At 51.2% G+C, this 17,218-nt stretch overlaps 1 protein-coding gene across 3 annotated transcripts in view; it reads right to left on the reverse strand.

Moving 5' to 3' along the window:
• LOC140392130 (autophagy-related protein 16-like) overlaps positions 1–17,218 on the reverse strand; it is a 210,785-nt gene that overhangs the window by 11,085 nt on the left and 182,482 nt on the right. For all 3 annotated transcript variants that reach the window (XM_072477454.1, XM_072477453.1, XM_072477455.1), the window contains 4 exons: positions 13,529–13,649; positions 5,454–5,559; positions 1,657–1,806; positions 1,489–1,536 (listed from right to left, as the gene is read on the reverse strand). In XM_072477454.1, the coding sequence (XP_072333555.1) occupies positions 1,489–1,536; positions 1,657–1,806; positions 5,454–5,559; positions 13,529–13,649 (425 nt within the window). The remainder of the gene's footprint in view (positions 1–1,488; positions 1,537–1,656; positions 1,807–5,453; positions 5,560–13,528; positions 13,650–17,218) is intronic.

Below are 17,218 nucleotides of genomic sequence, written 5' to 3' on the forward strand. Positions count from 1 at the left end.
CGCGGGGAGAATGTGCAAACTCCACACGGACAGTGACCCAGAGCCGGGATCGAACCTGGGACCTCGGCACCGTGAGACAGCAGTGCTCCCCACATTATCCTGGAAGTTAATCTCCAATTCTGGGAACGCTCCAGAGAAATCCTGTAGAGAATTGGCAAACACTAGGAAGATTAGGGAAAGAAAGTAGCAGAGAGTAAGGGGTTAGCGTGAGTCAGTGATGAAAAATGTTTGCACGGCCAGTTAAAACCATTTGTTTTACCTCAGGGACCCAGAACAGCAGCCAAATGGATAAAAACTGGCCTCCTGCCACTGCTGGAGATGGTGAAATGAATTTGGAAAATCCAAATCCAATTTCTGCAAATCTATTAAGCAGGGTGTTTAAATAAAGGGAAGGTTACACCGGTCAGGAAAGGTTCACCGACACATTATGTACCAGCGACCTGGGAACATTGCCAGAGATTACCACAGGTTAATTTCACAAATTACTGAAAGTTTCAATGCAAGGTTTAAAAAGCCATGAAGAGGCAAGGAACATAACAGTCGTGCCACACAAGTGCCGGACAATGATCATCTCCAACGAGAAAGCAATCTCACCATTTCCCCGTGACCATCACAGAATCTCCCACCATCAGCAACTTGGGGGGGTTACCAGTGACCAGAATCGAGCTTCCTACAGAAATCGTAGAATCCACACAGTGCAGAAGGAGGCCATTCGGCCCATTGAGACTACACCGACCCTCTGAAAAGAATCCTACCCAGCCCGCACCCTATCCCTCCAGACCTTTTGACACTTTGTCAAAATAAGCAGGAGGGCATGTTTTGTAGGGTCACTCTTGACTGGACAGGGTCTGGGTCCGATAGGGCCGGCAAACCTGTCCTAACCACAATTTGGAGATAAAGGCCCCCCCCCCCCCACCCCAACACCACCATCGTCAGTATTGAGGCTTAGTGGCGGGACCCCCCCCCCCGCAATGGGATACACTGGAGGCCCCGCTTCCTGCCCCTGCCCCCTGGTGCTGACAACCTGGCCATGACCTTGACCATCTATCCGGGGGCTACACGGGCATTGGTGCCCCCATCGTGGCCATCTTGGCTGCTGGAGAGCAGCAGCGATTCCCGGTCAGTGTGACGTCACAGCAGCAAGGGGTGACATAGGTCATCCCCGGAAGAATCCCGTTGGGACCCTCTCACGAGAGTTTAGTGGCCATAAGGGGATTTGTGCCCAGGGCGAAAGGCCCCGAGAATCACATCCAGCCTCTTTCTGCCAACAGAAGCCAAACATTCTCCAAATTCCCTCAAAAGTGGCATTGTTGGCATCTCTCCTGGTCTTCTCTGTGCCCTGGAAAAGTCAGTAACATCGTCCTTCTGATCAGGACATCTGCAAACTAGTCTGACTGACATCCCGTCACAACAGCAGCCCGATGGCATTGTAAAAGCGAAACGCACGATGATCAGAATTCACAAACACAACGCAACATTCAGACTTACCTGAAAATTGCCTTGGTCCAATCAGCACCGCACTTAAACCCTCCGGCCCTGGAATAAAGAGAATCAAGGAAGGCTAAGAAAGTCCATTCGTACCTCAGAACAAAACCTCCATGTTACTCATTTTAATAAATCTCCTAACCCAATTCCTGGCCTGCCCGCCCATGGTACCTGAGCTCTAGCCTGTTCTCGTTCATCCGCAGGTCGGTCACATTCAGCAGGTCGTCTCGGGAACAGCTGAGCAGCTGGGTTCGGTCCGGGTTAATGTCCAAAGATGTCACTTTTCCCTGGAGTGGAATCTCGCTGGTCTTCATCCTCGCCCTACAGAGCAACAAACAACAGCAACGTGTGTGGCTACGTGGCACCGTCAACACAGTAAAACATCAGACGGCGCGCCGCAGGAATGATTATCATGCGGCACCGAGTGACATGCGGAGAAATTGGGCGTAATTCAGCAGCCTCATCCTGCCCGGCTTGGCGAGGAGCCTCCGTCGGGAATCGCGACTCTCACAACGTCTTTGTAATCTGGATCCCGCTTTCGCTGGGCGAGAGTGAGCATTGAGGCTCATTTAAATATGCGCTCGCCCAATTCACCCAGGGTGCACCGCCAGTAAAGCCTCAACGGGGCACTCTTTTGTACTGGTCCACAAAGTCGTGAACCAGTCGGAATGGTACCTCGGAGGGTCTAGCCGGCAGGTTAAGGCCCCCAGGTGGTCGGGGACAGGGCAGGGTGGTACCCTGGCTCTCCCCCTGGCACCCGGGCACCTTGGCATTGCCACATTGCCATCCTGACATTGCCACCCAGGCACTGCCAGGGTGCCCTGATGGCACTGCCAGGCTGGCAGCAGCACTTCCAGCACTGCCAGGGTGGCAGTATCAAGGTTCCAAGGTGCCAGGTTGCCTGGACTAGGGGTTGGGCCTGGAAGGGCGGGGGGGGGGGGGGACTTGCCCATTAGAGGTGGGGTGAGGGAGGGTTCGAGGACCCCAGAAGAGGCAATTTGGGTGAAGCTGGGGGGGGGGGATCCTGAGGTTGCGGGGGGGGGGGGGGGGGGGGGGGGGGGGGGGAGTGCACAGCAGGGTGGAACGATCAGGGCTGCCTCTAAAAACGTCGCCCCAATCCACGGGTAGCCTCGTGCACTGGCGAGCTGAGCACATCAGTGCAGGAAATGACGTGAAGAGCGGCCTTGATGGGGAGACCCCGACTGTGGCAAAAAAACCTGGCAAAGTGCCGTTGAATAGCGAGGTCTTTCTCAATGCTGCAGATGCTACGAAACACCCTTCTAAATGTTTTATTTGCATTTTGTAAGACCGTGAGAAAAGACTACTTCACTCCAGGAGTGGTGTCACGAGAAAGTAGGGATATGTACATTAAAACAAACATTATTAACACAGTATTAAACTAACTTTAATATCATAAAGACAAATAGCCCACTATTACCAGTTAAACAATGTTTAACAATAAAATGAAACTGTCCTTACTGCTACCTTTATCTCCTCTCAAGCAACACCCATCTCAGGACAAAATCAACTTTTAAATACCGTTAGCAGACTCAGGAATACTTGCTGTAAGGAGATGTCTTGGATAAACCACCTTGAGAAAGAGATCCTTCATGAGCCAGCTGCATATTATTGCCTGTCTCCACTACTGTTTAAACTGCCAGCCTTCAAAATTGCTCCTATCCTGTTCACAGGCGAGACTTTAACTCACCGTCTCGAGATCAGCTGCTTCTCGTCTGTCCTCAATCAAATCCTTAAGTGACTGTTTCTCCAAAAACTGCTAGTCTGCCCATAGACAGATCCAACTTCACTGTATTGAGAGCACGGCTTCTTGTCTCTTCACATCCCTATCTAAAGCTAAACTTCAAAACCGAATAGCTCGACCCCTGGCTGCTTCGACCCCTGGCTCCTCCCATTAACTTCCTCACCTCACTAAGAGGAACACAATGTCTCTAATTATCTACTCCCCAGGGAACCCTCTTAATATAAACAAAAGTCCACTAGCTCAAACTTTTATGATGCTTTAATTGCACCTGTCTCCAAAAGGTCTACTGCCTTTTGAACCAGGGTTTTTAAAAACATGACTTCAGCAGTCATGCACACTCCAACCCAGACTTTTAACCCTTACTGCACCAAATACATATAATACAATATATCTGAAATCCCTACATTCAGCACAGGTCAAAGAGGATGGTTTTAAGGAGCATCTTAAAGGAGAAATCTGAGTTTGAGAGAAGCAGGAGTTTAGGCAGGAAATTCCAGAAATTAGGGCCCAGGCAATGGTGGAGCGATTAAAATCTGGGATGTCCAAGAGGCTGGAATTAGAGAAGCGCAGTGACCTCGGAGGGTTGTCGGGCTGGAGGAGATTCCAGAGGGGGGGGGGGGGGGGGGGGAGAGGGGAAGCCACGGAGCGATTTGAAAACAAGGATGCAGAATTTGCCAATCAGTGATCAGGATTTTTATAATGGTGAGGTTTCCTCCCCCACCATCCGAGGGGTCTGTGGGAGACCACATGCCCACTGATACTGTCTGTCCTGCCGCCATTCGACACTCCCAACCAATGTCAATTGGCCGGAGGAAGGACTCCTGCCCCTCACTGCTGCCAAAAACCACAGTGGGCAGGCCTGGGACTGCAAGCGATGCCCAGAGTCTACGCCCAGGGAGTCGAGGACCAGGGAGGTGTTGGCGGAGAGGCCGCAAGGGCTGGAGCAACTGCAGAGGCCGACAGCTTTTAGGAAGGGAAAGGAGGTGCTCGATGTTGAAAGGAGGCTGCTGATGGAAGCACCACCCCAAACGCCAGTTCCTGCCCAAAGCCGGAGCAGCGTCAAGCTTTCGTCCTGCCCCCTGAGATCCTTCTCCCAGCCTAAAAATTGAGGCTGGGTCGGAAAGGGCCCTTCAATGGCCAATGATTGGCATCAATTGGGCCTAGGCCTCCAATGTCCCACAGTACAATTGCAGAGAGCTTAAGGTGGATGGGGGCCGGGTGGGAAGGCCATCTGAAAAACGTCACCCTGCCTACAATCCCACCGACAGCAGTACGTAAAGTTCTGCCCAGTCATTTCAAAATGGCAAAGGTGAATGTCTCCAGTGTGGGGAAGCGTCAGGGGTCTATGATGTTCGCAGACATGAAGAGAGATGGGAAGCATTCAGTCCCTCAAACCTATCCCACCATCCAATTAGATCCAGGCTGATCTGCCTCGCAACTCCATCAAACCAACTTTGCTCAAGGTCTTTCAACACCTCACCAATCAAAATGCTGTCCATATCAAGTCTTGAAAGCTCCTACTGTCTCCCAGCAACCAGAGTTTTTGGGCAGCGAGTTCCAGATGTCGGTGAAGTAGCCTTCCCGGTCCTTCAAGTAATTTCCAGAACGGTGGCTCGAAGTCCCTTGTTCTCGATCCGCCAGCAGGGAGAATAGTTTGCCCACGCCAGAGACTCAGATGTGATGTGGACACAGACGATCCCGGGATTTGGAGACCAGCAGGGGGGGGGGGGGTGTATCCTGTGCCAATATTTATCGCTTAACTGCCAACAATAAACCTAAGCAGAAAGTTTTGGAAATACCCAGCAAGTCTGGCAGCATCTGTGGATAGAGAAATCAAGATAACGATTCGAGTCCGATGTTTGTTTTTATTCGTTTACGGGATTGGGGCATCGCCGGCTCGGCCAACATTAATTCCTCATCCCTAAATCCCTGGACTCTGAATGAGCCTACGGAACACCACTGTTCTGGTCATTATCACATCACTGCCTGTGGGAGCGTCCCCTGTGAAAATTGTTCCCTCACACTTCCTACATTACAAGTGACGAGACCTCAAAGTGGCCGTGAAGCGCTTTGGGGCATTGTGAGGGGGTGTGAAAGGCGGCAAGTTAGCTCCGTACCATTGGGCGTTGAATTGGATGGGCTTCCCATGGTGCACTCCAGTCAACCATCCCTCACCAGACCCAGAGACCCTCGCAAACCCCCTTACCTCGAATCCCACAGGCGGACCTTCTTGTCAAAGTGACCACTGATGATGAAGGAGTCTGAACAAACAACGTCACTGCAGCGAGAGAGGACTGGGATCGAGTGGATACCTGGCACAACAGGAGGGAGTAACAGATTGATCAGGGAACAAAAAAACACCTCCAGATGGAATTCAAACCTTCACCTCAAATACTCTCAAACCCAGAAGGATTTAATCACGCCTGAGTTATTGGCAGCACTGAGGATGAAACCTTCTCAATTGATCCCAGAAAATATAAATCATTTTCCTGGGTGTAGTACCCTCAATAACGACGCTTAGAGTGTAAACAGTAAAGAAGGCTTTAATAAATTAAGAACTAGACTCGAGCCGAGCCGTGTGCTAACTGCTGCACTGCCCACAAGGCGGCCCCTTATATACGGCTCCCAGATGGGTGGAGCCGGAGGCGGAGTCCCCAGGGTTCCAAGCCCGGTCTTAAAGGGGACATCACCTTACATGCTGATAAGGGTACAGTGTTACAGTAACCGTTCATCACATTGGGAAAGGTTGGAACTCATCATCACTTCACCGTTCTGGATATTGGATGCCAGGGCTATGATTAAGCTGCAGGCTGTAATCTTACAAAAAGGTTTGAATGATTTATATACAAGATACTGGATTCCTGACAGCATGTCCCAAGCTCAAATCTAAATCGTGACTGACAAAAGGTGTTGGATTTTTAATTTATATGCACAAAGTGATGGATATCTGGGAGTTAGTGAGTAACAGGAGGAGGCCATTCCCCCCCTCCAGCCCATTCCACTATTCAGGTCAATTGTGGATAATCTTTACTTTAGCTCCATTTACCAGCTTTAGTTTCTGAATATTGCTTAGCTGACACAAATCTACTGATTGTAGCACAAAGACTTTCAATTGGGCCAAACCTCAACAGCTCCAAACTAATGGATAAGTAACACAACAGATGCACGCACACATATGCACAAACACACATAAACAAACGTGCAAACACACAGGCGCACACATACACAAATGCGCACACATAGGCATGCACACACGTAACCACACATGCACAAACACATACACAAACGTGCCCACATAGGCATGCACACACACCCAAACACACATATACAAACACACAGATAGTCATGCACACACACGTGCACAAACACACGCACGCACCCAGATAGGCATGCACACACATGCTCACAAACACGCATAGGAATAACAAGTGATGATCAGAGTATGGCAGGAAGGGACAGAGTTCACAAGCCTGAAGAGTGCACCCACAGGTAAGGCTAGAGCTTACAAAAAAAATAAAAAGACAGCACTAAAGGCTCCCTATCTGATTGCAGGTCACACTCATGACCAACAGAGGAATTGATGGTGCAAGTAGAAATAAATATATATGATCTGATAGCCATTCCAGAGGTACGATTGCAGGATGACAAAGACTGGGACCTGAAGGAGACCAGATGTTTGAGAAGCACAGGAAGCTCGGAGAAGGTACAGGGAGAGCTCTGTTAATTAACGGAGACATTGATGACTTTTGGAGAGATTACCTTAGTTCTGGAGATTGAGGTGTAGAATCAATTTGGACAAGAGATGAGAAATAGTAAAGGAGGAAATCACTTCTAGGAGTGGTTTATATCATGATTATGCAGACATGCACATAATGAGATACAGACAGGCAGCTAATGAACACAGAGTTGTGTTCATTATTGGTTATGGACATAACCAATCAGCAGGCAGAACACTTGGGGATGGTTTCCCACTATAAAAGGCACGAGGCACTCACACTCCACCTCTTTCCACTGGGGACATCTACAGAGTGAGTCAGGGTGTATATATCACATAAACGCCTCCAGCACGTGGCTAAGAGCTAGTCTGGTTCAGTCAGACAGAGTAATCACACTTAGGTTAGCAGAGAGTCGAACTCACAGAGAACTGTGCTAACTGTGTGACAGTTTTAATAAATCAAATTGAACTAACTTCAAGGTCTGGAGTATCTTTCAGTTAAAGCTGCATCCAGTTGCAGCCAGTGTTATCTCAGTGTGCTTAACACGACAGTTTATAGGGCCCCTGACAGTAACCACACTGTTGGACAGGGTGTACAGAAAGAAATATTGGGGGTTTGTGAGAAAGGTACAGTGATAATCATGGGTCATTTCAATCTATATATAGATTCAGCGAATATGATTGGCAAAGGTAGCCCGGATTTTTAAAAATTAATTTATGGTAATTTATGGTCGTGGGTTAGGCCAGCATTTGTTGCCCAACCCTACTTGCCCTTCAGAAGCTGGTGGTGAGTTGCCGTCTTGAACCGCTGCCGTCCCCGAGGCCGGCAGGAAATGACTCGTGCGACCTCGATGAAGAGAAACTCCCCAAGGCCAAAACAAATGGCAAAGTGCCATTGAATAGCGGCATCTATTCACGGCAGGGAAGCACGGCAGCATTGTGGATAGCACAATTGCTTCACAGCTCCAGGGTCCCAGGTTCGATTCCAGCTTGGGTCACTGTCTGTGCGGAGTCTGCACATCCTCCCCGTGTGTGCGTGGGTTTCCTCCGGGTGCTCCGGTTTCCTCCCACAGTCCAAAGATGTGCAGGTTAGGTGGATTGGGCCATGATAAATTGCCCTTCGTGTCCAAAATTGCCCTGAGTGTTGGGTGGGGTTACTGGGTTATGGGGATAGGGTGGAGGTGTGGACCTTGGGTAGGGTGCTCTTTCCAAGAGCCTGTGCAGACTCGATGGGCCGAATGGCCTCCTTCGGCACTGTAAATTCTATGAAATCTTTCCCAGTGCTGCAGACGGCCAAAAACATCTCACTAAATACGCCCAAAACCAGACATCGATTATCCCCCCGGTTGAATTTAGATTTGGGTTTGTTGTCACGTATGCGGAGGTACAGTGAAAAGTATTGTTCAGCGTACGGTCCAGACAGATCATTCCATTCATGAAAAAACATAGGACACCCATAAATACACAATGTAAACACATAGGCACCAGCATCGGGTGAAGCAGACGGAGTGTAGTACTACTCAGTAGAGAAGATGTGTGAAGAGATCAGTTCAGTCCAAAAGAGAGTCGTTTAGGAGTCTGGTGACAGTGGGGAAGAAGCTGTTTTTGAGTCTGTTCGTGCGTGTTCTCAGACTTCTGTATCTCCTGCCCGATGGAAGAAGATGGAAGAGTGAGTAAGCCGGGTTGGAGGGATCTTTGATTATGCTGCCCGCTTTCCCCAGGCAGCAGGTGGTGTGGATGGAGTCAATGGATGGGAGGCAGGTTCGTGTGATGGACTGGGCTGTGTCCACATCTCTCTGTAATTTCTTCCAGTCGTAGGCCGAGCAGTTGCCGTACCAGGCTGTGATGCAGCCAAATAGGATGCTTTCTATGGTGCATCTGTAAAAACTAGTAAGTATCAATGTGGACATGCTGAATTTCCTTAGTTTCCTAAGGAAGTATAGGCGCTGTTGTGCTTTCTTGGTGGTATCGTCGACGTGGGTGGACCAGGACAGATTTTTGGAGATGTGCACCCCTAGGAATTTGAAACTGCTAACCATCTCCACCTCGGCCCCGTTGATGCTGATAGTATCAAGTATGCAAGGGCCCTTGGAAAGAGCACCCTACTTAATCCCACCCTATCCCCATAACCTAACCTAACTTTTTGGACACTGAGGGGCAATTTATCATGGCCAATCCACCCAACCTGCACATCTTTGGACTGTGGGAGGAAACCGGAGCACCCGGACTAAACCCACGCACACACGGGGAGAACGTGCAGACTCCGCACAGACAGTGACCCAAGCCGGGAATCGAACCTGGGACCCTCGGGCTGTGAAGCAGCAGTGCTAACCACTGTTTTACCGTGTCACCCCTGACTATCACCAACTGACTATCAGGAATATAACAGTAAGGGTGGAGGAGGGGAAACAGAAATAGGGAGGAGAGGCAGACAATGTGGGGGTGCCGGGGGGGGGGGGGGGAGAGAAGAGGACAAAAAGGTGAATGGATCTCAACGGCCCTGTTGACACTCCAAAGTCCTCCTCACTAACATCTGGGGGCTTGTGCCGATGTTGGGAGAGCTGTCTCACAGAGTAGTCAAGCCTGACATGGCCATACTCACAGAATTATACCTTACAGACAATGTCCCAGACACCACTATCACCATTCCTGGGTATGTCCTGTCTCACCGGCAGGACAGACCCAGCAGAGGGACCGGCACAGTGGTATACAGGACAGACCCAGCAGGGGTGGTGGCACAGTGGGGTACAGGACAGACCCAGCAGAGGGGCCGACACAGTGGTATATAGTCGGGAGGGAGTTGCCCTGGGAGTCCTCAACATCGACTCTGGACCCCATGAAGTCTCACGGCTTCAGGTTAAACATGAGCAAGGAAACCTCCTGCTGATTACCACGTACCACACACCGTTAGCTGATGAATCAGTGCTCCTCCATGCTCAGCACCACTTGGAGGAAGCACTGAGTGTGACAAGGGAGCAGAATATACTCTGGGTGGGGACTTCAATGACCATCACCAAGAGTGGCTCGGTAACACCATCACAGACCGAGCTGGCCGGGTCCTGAAGGATGGAGCCGCTAGACTGGGACTGTAACAGGTGGTGAGGGAACCAACAAGAGGGGAAAACATACTTGACCTCACCCTCACCAACCTGCCTGCTGCAGATGCATCTGTCCCTGACAGTATTGGCAGAAGTGACCACCGCATAGTCCTTGTGGAGACAATGTCCCGCCTTCACATTGAGGATACCCTCCATCGTGTTGTGTGGCACTACCACCATGCTAAATGGGATAGACTTTAAACAGATCTAGCAACTCAAGACTGGGCCTCCAGGAGGCGCTGTGGGCCATCAGCAGCAGCAGAATTGTATCAACCACAATCTGCAATCTCATGGCCCAGCGTATCCCTCACTCTACCATTACCACCCAGCCAGGGGATCAACCTTAGTTCAATGAAGAGTGTAGGAGAGCCAGGAGCAATATCAGGCAGACCGAACAATGAGGTGTCAACCTGGTGAAGCAACAACACAGGACTACTTTGTGCAAAACAGCGGGAGCAGCAAGTAACACAGCCAAGCGATTCCACAACCAACACATCAGATTCAAGCTCTGCAGTCCTGCCACATCCAGCTGTGAATGGTGGTGGACAATCAAACAACTCACTGGAAGAGGGGGGTCCACAAATACCCCCATCCTCAATAATGGAGGAGCTCAGCACATACGTGCAAAAGACAAGGCTGAGGCATTCACAACAATCTTCAGCCAGAAGTGCCTAGTGGATGATCCATCTCGGTCTCCTCCGGAGGTCCCCAGCACTGGTTTAGCACAGGGCTAAATCGCTGGCTTTGAAAGCAGACCAAGGCAGGCCAGCAGCACGGTTCAATTCCCGTACCAGCCTCCCCGAACAGGCGCCGGAATGTGGCGACTAGGGGCTTTTCACAGTAACTTCATTTGAAGCCTACTTGTGACAATAAGCGATTTTCATTCATTTTTTCATAAGATTCACTCCACGTGATATCAAGAAGCAGCTGAAGGTACTGGACACTGCAAAGGCTGTGGGCCCTGACAATATCCCGGCAATAGTACTTGAAGACTTGTGCTCCAGAACTTGCCGCACCCCCTAGCCAAGCTGTTCCAGTACAGCTACAACACTGGCATCTACCCGGCAATGTGGAAAATTACCCAGGTGTGTCCTGTACACAAGAAACAGGACAAATCCAACCCAGCCAATCACCATCCTATCAGTCTACTCTCCATCATCAGCAAAGTGAGAGACGGGGTCATCAACAGTGCTATCAAGCAGCACTTACTCAGCAATAACCTGCTCACGGATGCTCAGTTTGGGTTCCGCCAGGGTCACTGAGCTCCTGACCTCATTGCAGCCTTGGTTCAAACATGGACAAAAGAGCTGAATGCCAGAGGTGAGGTGAGAGTGACTGCCCTTTGACATCAAGGCAGCATTTGACCGAGTGTGGCATCAAGGAGCCCGAGCTAAACTGGAGTCCATGGGAATCAGGGGGAACACTCTCCGCTGGATGGAGTCATACCCGGCACAAAGGAAAATGGCTGTGATTGTTGGAGGTCAATCATCTCAGCTCCAGGACATCACTGCAGGAGTTCCTCAGGGTAGTGTCCGAGGCCCAACCATCTTCAGCTGCTTCCATCAACGACCTGCCTTCCAGCATAAGGTCAGAAATGGGGTTTGCGGATGGCTGCACAATGTTCAGCACCATTCGCGACTCCTCAGATAATGAAGCAGTCCATGTCCAAATGCAGCAAGATCTGGACAATATCCAGGTTTGGTCTGACAAGTGACCAGTTATATTCACGCCACACAAGTGCCAGGCAATGACCATCTCCTACAAGAGAGGATCTAACCACCGCCCCTTGACATTCAATGGCATTACCATCGCTGAATCCCCCACAATCAACATCCTGGGGGTTACCATTGATCAGAAACTGAACTGGACCCAGCCACATTAATACTGTGTTCAGTTCTGGTCATCCTATTACGGGAAGGATATTGTGAAACTAGAAAGAGTGCAGAAGAGATTTACTTGGATGCTACCGGGACTTTCTGAGCTCTAAGGAGAGGCTGGATAGGCTGGGACTGTTTTCCCTGGAGCATGGGAGGCTTAGGGGTGAACTTATGGAGGTCTATAAAACAATGAGGAGCATAGGTAAGGGAGATAGTCAACATCTTTTCCCAAAGGTAGAGGAGTCTAGATCGAGAGGGCAGAGGTTTAAGGTGAGAGGGGAGAGATACAAAAGAGACCAGAGGGGGAATTTCTTTCACGCAGAGGGTGATGAGCATCTGGGACGGGCTGCCAGGGGCAGTGGTAGAGGCAGGTACAATTATTTCCTTTACAAAGCAGTTAGACAGTTACATGGGCAGGGTGGGTATAGAGGGATATGGGCCAAATGTGGGCAAGTGAGACTAGCATAGTGATAGAAACTGGGCGGCAGGGACAAGCTGGGCCGAAGAGCCTGTTTCCCATGCTGTAAACATCTATGATTCTATGATTCTACGATGGATGGTCAAAGGCTGGGAATCCTGCAGTGAGTAACTCACCTCCTGGCTCCGCAAAGCCTGTCCACCATCTACAAGGCACAAGTCAGGAGTGTGATGGTATGCTCTCCACTTGCCTGGACGAGTGCAGCTCCAACAACACTCAAGAAGCTCAACACCATCCAGGACAATGCAGCCCGCTTGATTGCTCCTCCTTCTATAAACATTCAAACCCTCCACCACCGAAAAACAGTGGCAGCCGTGTGTACCATCTACAAGATGCACTGCAGTAACTCTCCAAGGTTCCTTAGACAGCGCCTTCCAAACCCACGACCACTGCCACCTAGAAGGACAAGGGCAGCAGATACCTGGGGACCCCACCACCTGGAGGTTCCCCTCCGAGTCACTCACCACCCTGACTTGGAAATATATCGGCCGTTCCTTCACTGTCGCTGGGACAACACCCTGGAACTCCCTCCCTAACAGCACAGTGGGTGTACCTACACCTCAAGGACTGCAGCAGTTCATGAAGGAATCTCATCGCCACCTTCTGAAGGGCAACTAGAAATGGGTGATAAATGCTGGCCTAACCAGAGATGCCCACATCCCGTAAATGAATTTTAAAAAGGCACAGTCGCCAGCACAGGGTCCCAGGTTCGATTCCCCGCTGGGTCACTGTCGGTGCGGAGTCTGCACGTTCTCCCCGTGTCTGCGTGGGTTTCCTCCGGGTGCTCCGGTTTCCTCCCACTTGTCCAAAGATGTGCAGGTTAGGTGAGGTTACGGATATAGGGCGCGGCAGTGGGCTTGGAGGGGTTGTTATTTCAGAGGGACAGCACAGACCCGTTGGCCCCAATGGCCTCCTTCTGCACTGTAGGGATTCTATGATTCTGTCTTCATTTAAAAAAAACCCAGGAGAGACAACGAGAGAGGTGCGAGAAAGCTGGAGAAGGTCAGAGAGGGGGTGAGAATCGAGAAAGCGGTTTACAGGAGGTGGTGAGGGACACGTACACCCTTTCTGGTCAACAACTTATAAAACCAGGAATAAAGGAAACTTACTCACAGGCAGTTTTGCTCAGGTCCCAGACCCTGATTGTTCTGTCGTGGCTTCCTGTGACGGCTTCTCGATAATAACACTTGAACTTTGCCGCTGTGACCTTTGCACTGTGACCCGACAACACGCACTGGATGGATAATATGAAGCAGGAATAAAAACCCACAAATTGTAAAATATAAATATGTAGAATTAAGGGAGGAAGAAACTCATTTAAAAAGCAAATGAACCTAGACATATTTAACTCACACAATCTATAGTTGGTCAAACTCTGCTGTGTATTGACTGGATATGTGATTGGCAAGCTGTTAATGCAGTGTTAAATCATTCAATCACTCCCAAATTCTCTCTTAGCCTCTCCCTGAGAGAGCTCAAAACCATTCATTAATAATATCCATCTTAGCTCAGTTCAAGGGCAGCACGGTGGCGCAGTGGTTAGCCCTGCTGCCTCACGGCGCCGAGGTGCCAAGTTCGATCCCGGCTCTGGGTCACTGTCCGTGTGGAGCTTGCGCATTCTCCCCGTGTTTGCGTGGGTTTCACCCCCACAACCCAAAGATGTGCAGGGTAGGTGGATTGGCCACGCTAAATTGCCCCTTAATTGGACAAAATGAATTGGGTACTCTAAATTTATTTTAAAAAAGGAATCTGAGCTCAGTTATCAGTCTCATAGGCCAGTCAGGAGAGGCCATGCGCCCGCTGACCATCATTGGCTCTCGGGTCAAGCAAAATATCCAATTAAAAATTCTCATCCTTGTTTATAAATTCCTCCATGGCCTCGCCCCCCCCTCCCTCTTTCTCTGTAACCTCTTCAAACCTCTCAGTCCTCCAAGTTCTCTGCGCCCTTCCAATTGTGGCTTCTTGACAACCCAGATTTTCATCACTCGACCATTGCTTGCCCGATCTGGGAATCTGGGAATTTCCTCCCGAAACCTCCCTGCTTCTCGCTCCCCCTTTAAATATACTGTTTAAAACAAGCTCCTCTGGCCAGGCTTTTGGAGACCGATCCCAGCAACCCGATTCTGTTGCGTGTGGTTGTCAAATTGTGGTTTGATGGCCTTTCCCATAATGCACCGTGGGAGATTTGGCTGTGCTGAAGTTACTATGGAAATGCAAGTTATTGTTGTTCAAGCCCCACTCTGTGACAGGAAGAGTTCCCAGATGGGATATGCTAATATATGGGGCGGGATTGGGTGACGCCGAAGTCGGGAAAGACTATTGGGCGGAGAATAGCTTCCAACACCATCATCTCGCCGGCGCCAATTTGACGCCAAATCGCGATTCTCCGTCATCTCGACAGCGGCGTCAATGCATTTCACTCCGCACGTATGGTAAGCACCGCTTGCTTACTATTAGCGGGCCCGACCCGGTACTTTCCAGGGCTTCTGTGATTCTCCGTCTCCGATGGGCCGAGTTCCCGACGGCGCGGTTCGCTTGTGTTTTAAAAATCGTGAAACCGGCGTGGCGGCTGCGGAGGGAGAGGGGGGGGGGTACGGAAAGTGTCCAACATCGCCATAGTTTGCTGACAGTTGTGCCGCTGACCGGGGGCTTCTGCCAGGGCCGGGGGGGGGGGGGGGGGGGGGGATAGCGGGGGGTGGCCAGGAGGTGGCCAGGCACGGAAGACCATTGCCGCAGCCGGCAAGGCCGCCACGTAGCTGCGCACACTGCTGACAGCGCACTGTGGACACAGAGTCACGGGTCGTATAGGTGTCCCCCCAGTCCCCCACCCCCCGAGGTGCCCTCTGGCCCCAGCGAACGTATCAGCGGGATGGGCGTGCTCCCGCACAACCAGTGTCACCTTGTTGTCTGCGATGGTGTGTGTGGGGAGTGTAATGTGTGTGTGTGGCTGGGATGAGTGTGTGTGGGGAGTGTAATGTGTGTGTGTGGCTGGGATGAGTGTGTGCGGGGAGTGTAATGTGTGTGTGTGGCTGGGATGAGTGTGTGTGGGGAGCGTAATGTGTGTGTGTGGCTGGGATGAGTGTGTGTGGGGAGTGTAATGTGTGTGCGCGGCTGGGATGAGTGTGTGTGGGGAGTGTAATGTGTGTGTGCGGCTGGGATGAGTGTGTGTGTGGGGAATGTAATGTGTGTGTGCGGCTGGGATGAGTGTGTGTGGGGAGTGTAATGTGTGTGCGCGGCTGGGATGAGTGTGTGCGGGGAGTGTAATGTGTGTGTGCGGCTGGGATGAGTGTGTGTGGGGAGTGTAATGTGTGTGTGTGGCTGGGATGAGTGTGTGTGGGGAGTGTAATGTGTGTGTGCGGCTGGGATGAGTGCGTGTGGGGAGTGTAATGTGTGTGTGCGGCTGGGATGAGTGTGTGTGTGGGGAGTGTAATGTGTGTGTGCGGCTGGGATGAGTGTGTGTGTGGGGAATGTAATGTGTGTGTGCGGCTGGGATGAGTGTGTGTGGGGAGTGTAATGTGTGTGCGCGGCTGGGATGAGTGTGTGCGGGGAGTGTAATGTGTGTGTGCGGCTGGGATGAGTGTGTGTGGGGAGTGTAATGTGTGTGTGTGGCTGGGATGAGTGTGTGTGGGGAGTGTAATGTGTGTGTGCGGCTGGGATGAGTGCGTGTGGGGAGTGTAATGTGTGTGTGCGGCTGGGATGAGTGCGTGTGTGGGGAGTGTAATGTGTGTGTGCGGCTGGGATGAGTGTGTGTGGGGAGTGTAATGTGTGTGTGCGGCTGGGATGAGTGCGTGTGTGGGGAGTGTAATGTGTGTGTGCGGCTGGGATGAGTGTGTGTGGGGAGTGTAATGTGTGTGTGCGGCTGGGATGAGTGTGTGTGGGGAGTGTAATGTGTGTGTGCGGCTGGGATGAGTGTGTGCGGGGAGTGTAATGTGTGTGTGCGGCTGGGATGAGTGTGTGTGGGGAGTGTAATGTGAGTGTGCGGCTGGGATGAGTGTGTGTGGGGAGTGTGTAATGTGTGTGTGCGGCTGGGATGAGTGTGTGTGGGGAGTGTAATGTGTGTGCGCGGCTGGGATGAGTGTGTGTGGGGAGTGTAATGTGTGTGCGCGGCTGGGATGAGTGCGTGTGGGGAGTGTAATGTGTGTGTGCGGCTGGGATGAGTGTGTGTGGGGAGTGTAATGTGTGTGCGCGGCTGGGATGAGTGCGTGTGGGGAGTGTAATGTGTGTGTGTGGCTGGGATGAGTGTGTGGGGGGAGTGTAATGTGTGTGTGCGGCTGGGATGAGTGTGTGTGGGGAGTGTAATGTGTGTGTACGGCTGGGATGAGTGTGTGTGGGGAGTGTAATGAGTCTGTGCGGCTGGGATGAGTGTGTGTGTGGGGAATGTAATGTGTCTGTGCGGCTGGGATGAGTGTGTGTGGGGAGTGTAAAGTGTGTGTGCGGCTGGGATGAGTGTGTGTGGGGAGTGTAATGTGTGTGTGCGGCTGGGATGAGTGTGTGTGGGGAGTGTAATGTGTGTGTGCGGCTGGGATGAGTGTGTGTGGGGAGTGTAATGTGTGTGTCCGGCTGGGGTGAGTGTGTGTGGGGAGTGTAATGTGTGTGTCCGGCTGGGGTGAGTGTGTGTGGGGAGTGTAATGTGTGTGTGCGGCTGGGATGAGTGTGTGTGGGGAGTGTAATGTGTGTGTGCGGCTGGGATGAGTGTGTGTGGGAAGTGTAATGCGTATGTGCGTCGGGGATGAGTGTGTGTGGGGAGTGTAATGTGTGTGTGCGGCTGGGATGAGTGTGTGTGGGGAGTGTAATGTGTGTGTG

Source organism: Scyliorhinus torazame, chromosome 15 (assembly GCF_047496885.1).
Source record: "Scyliorhinus torazame isolate Kashiwa2021f chromosome 15, sScyTor2.1, whole genome shotgun sequence".
Classification (NCBI taxonomy): Eukaryota; Metazoa; Chordata; class Chondrichthyes; order Carcharhiniformes; family Scyliorhinidae; genus Scyliorhinus; species Scyliorhinus torazame.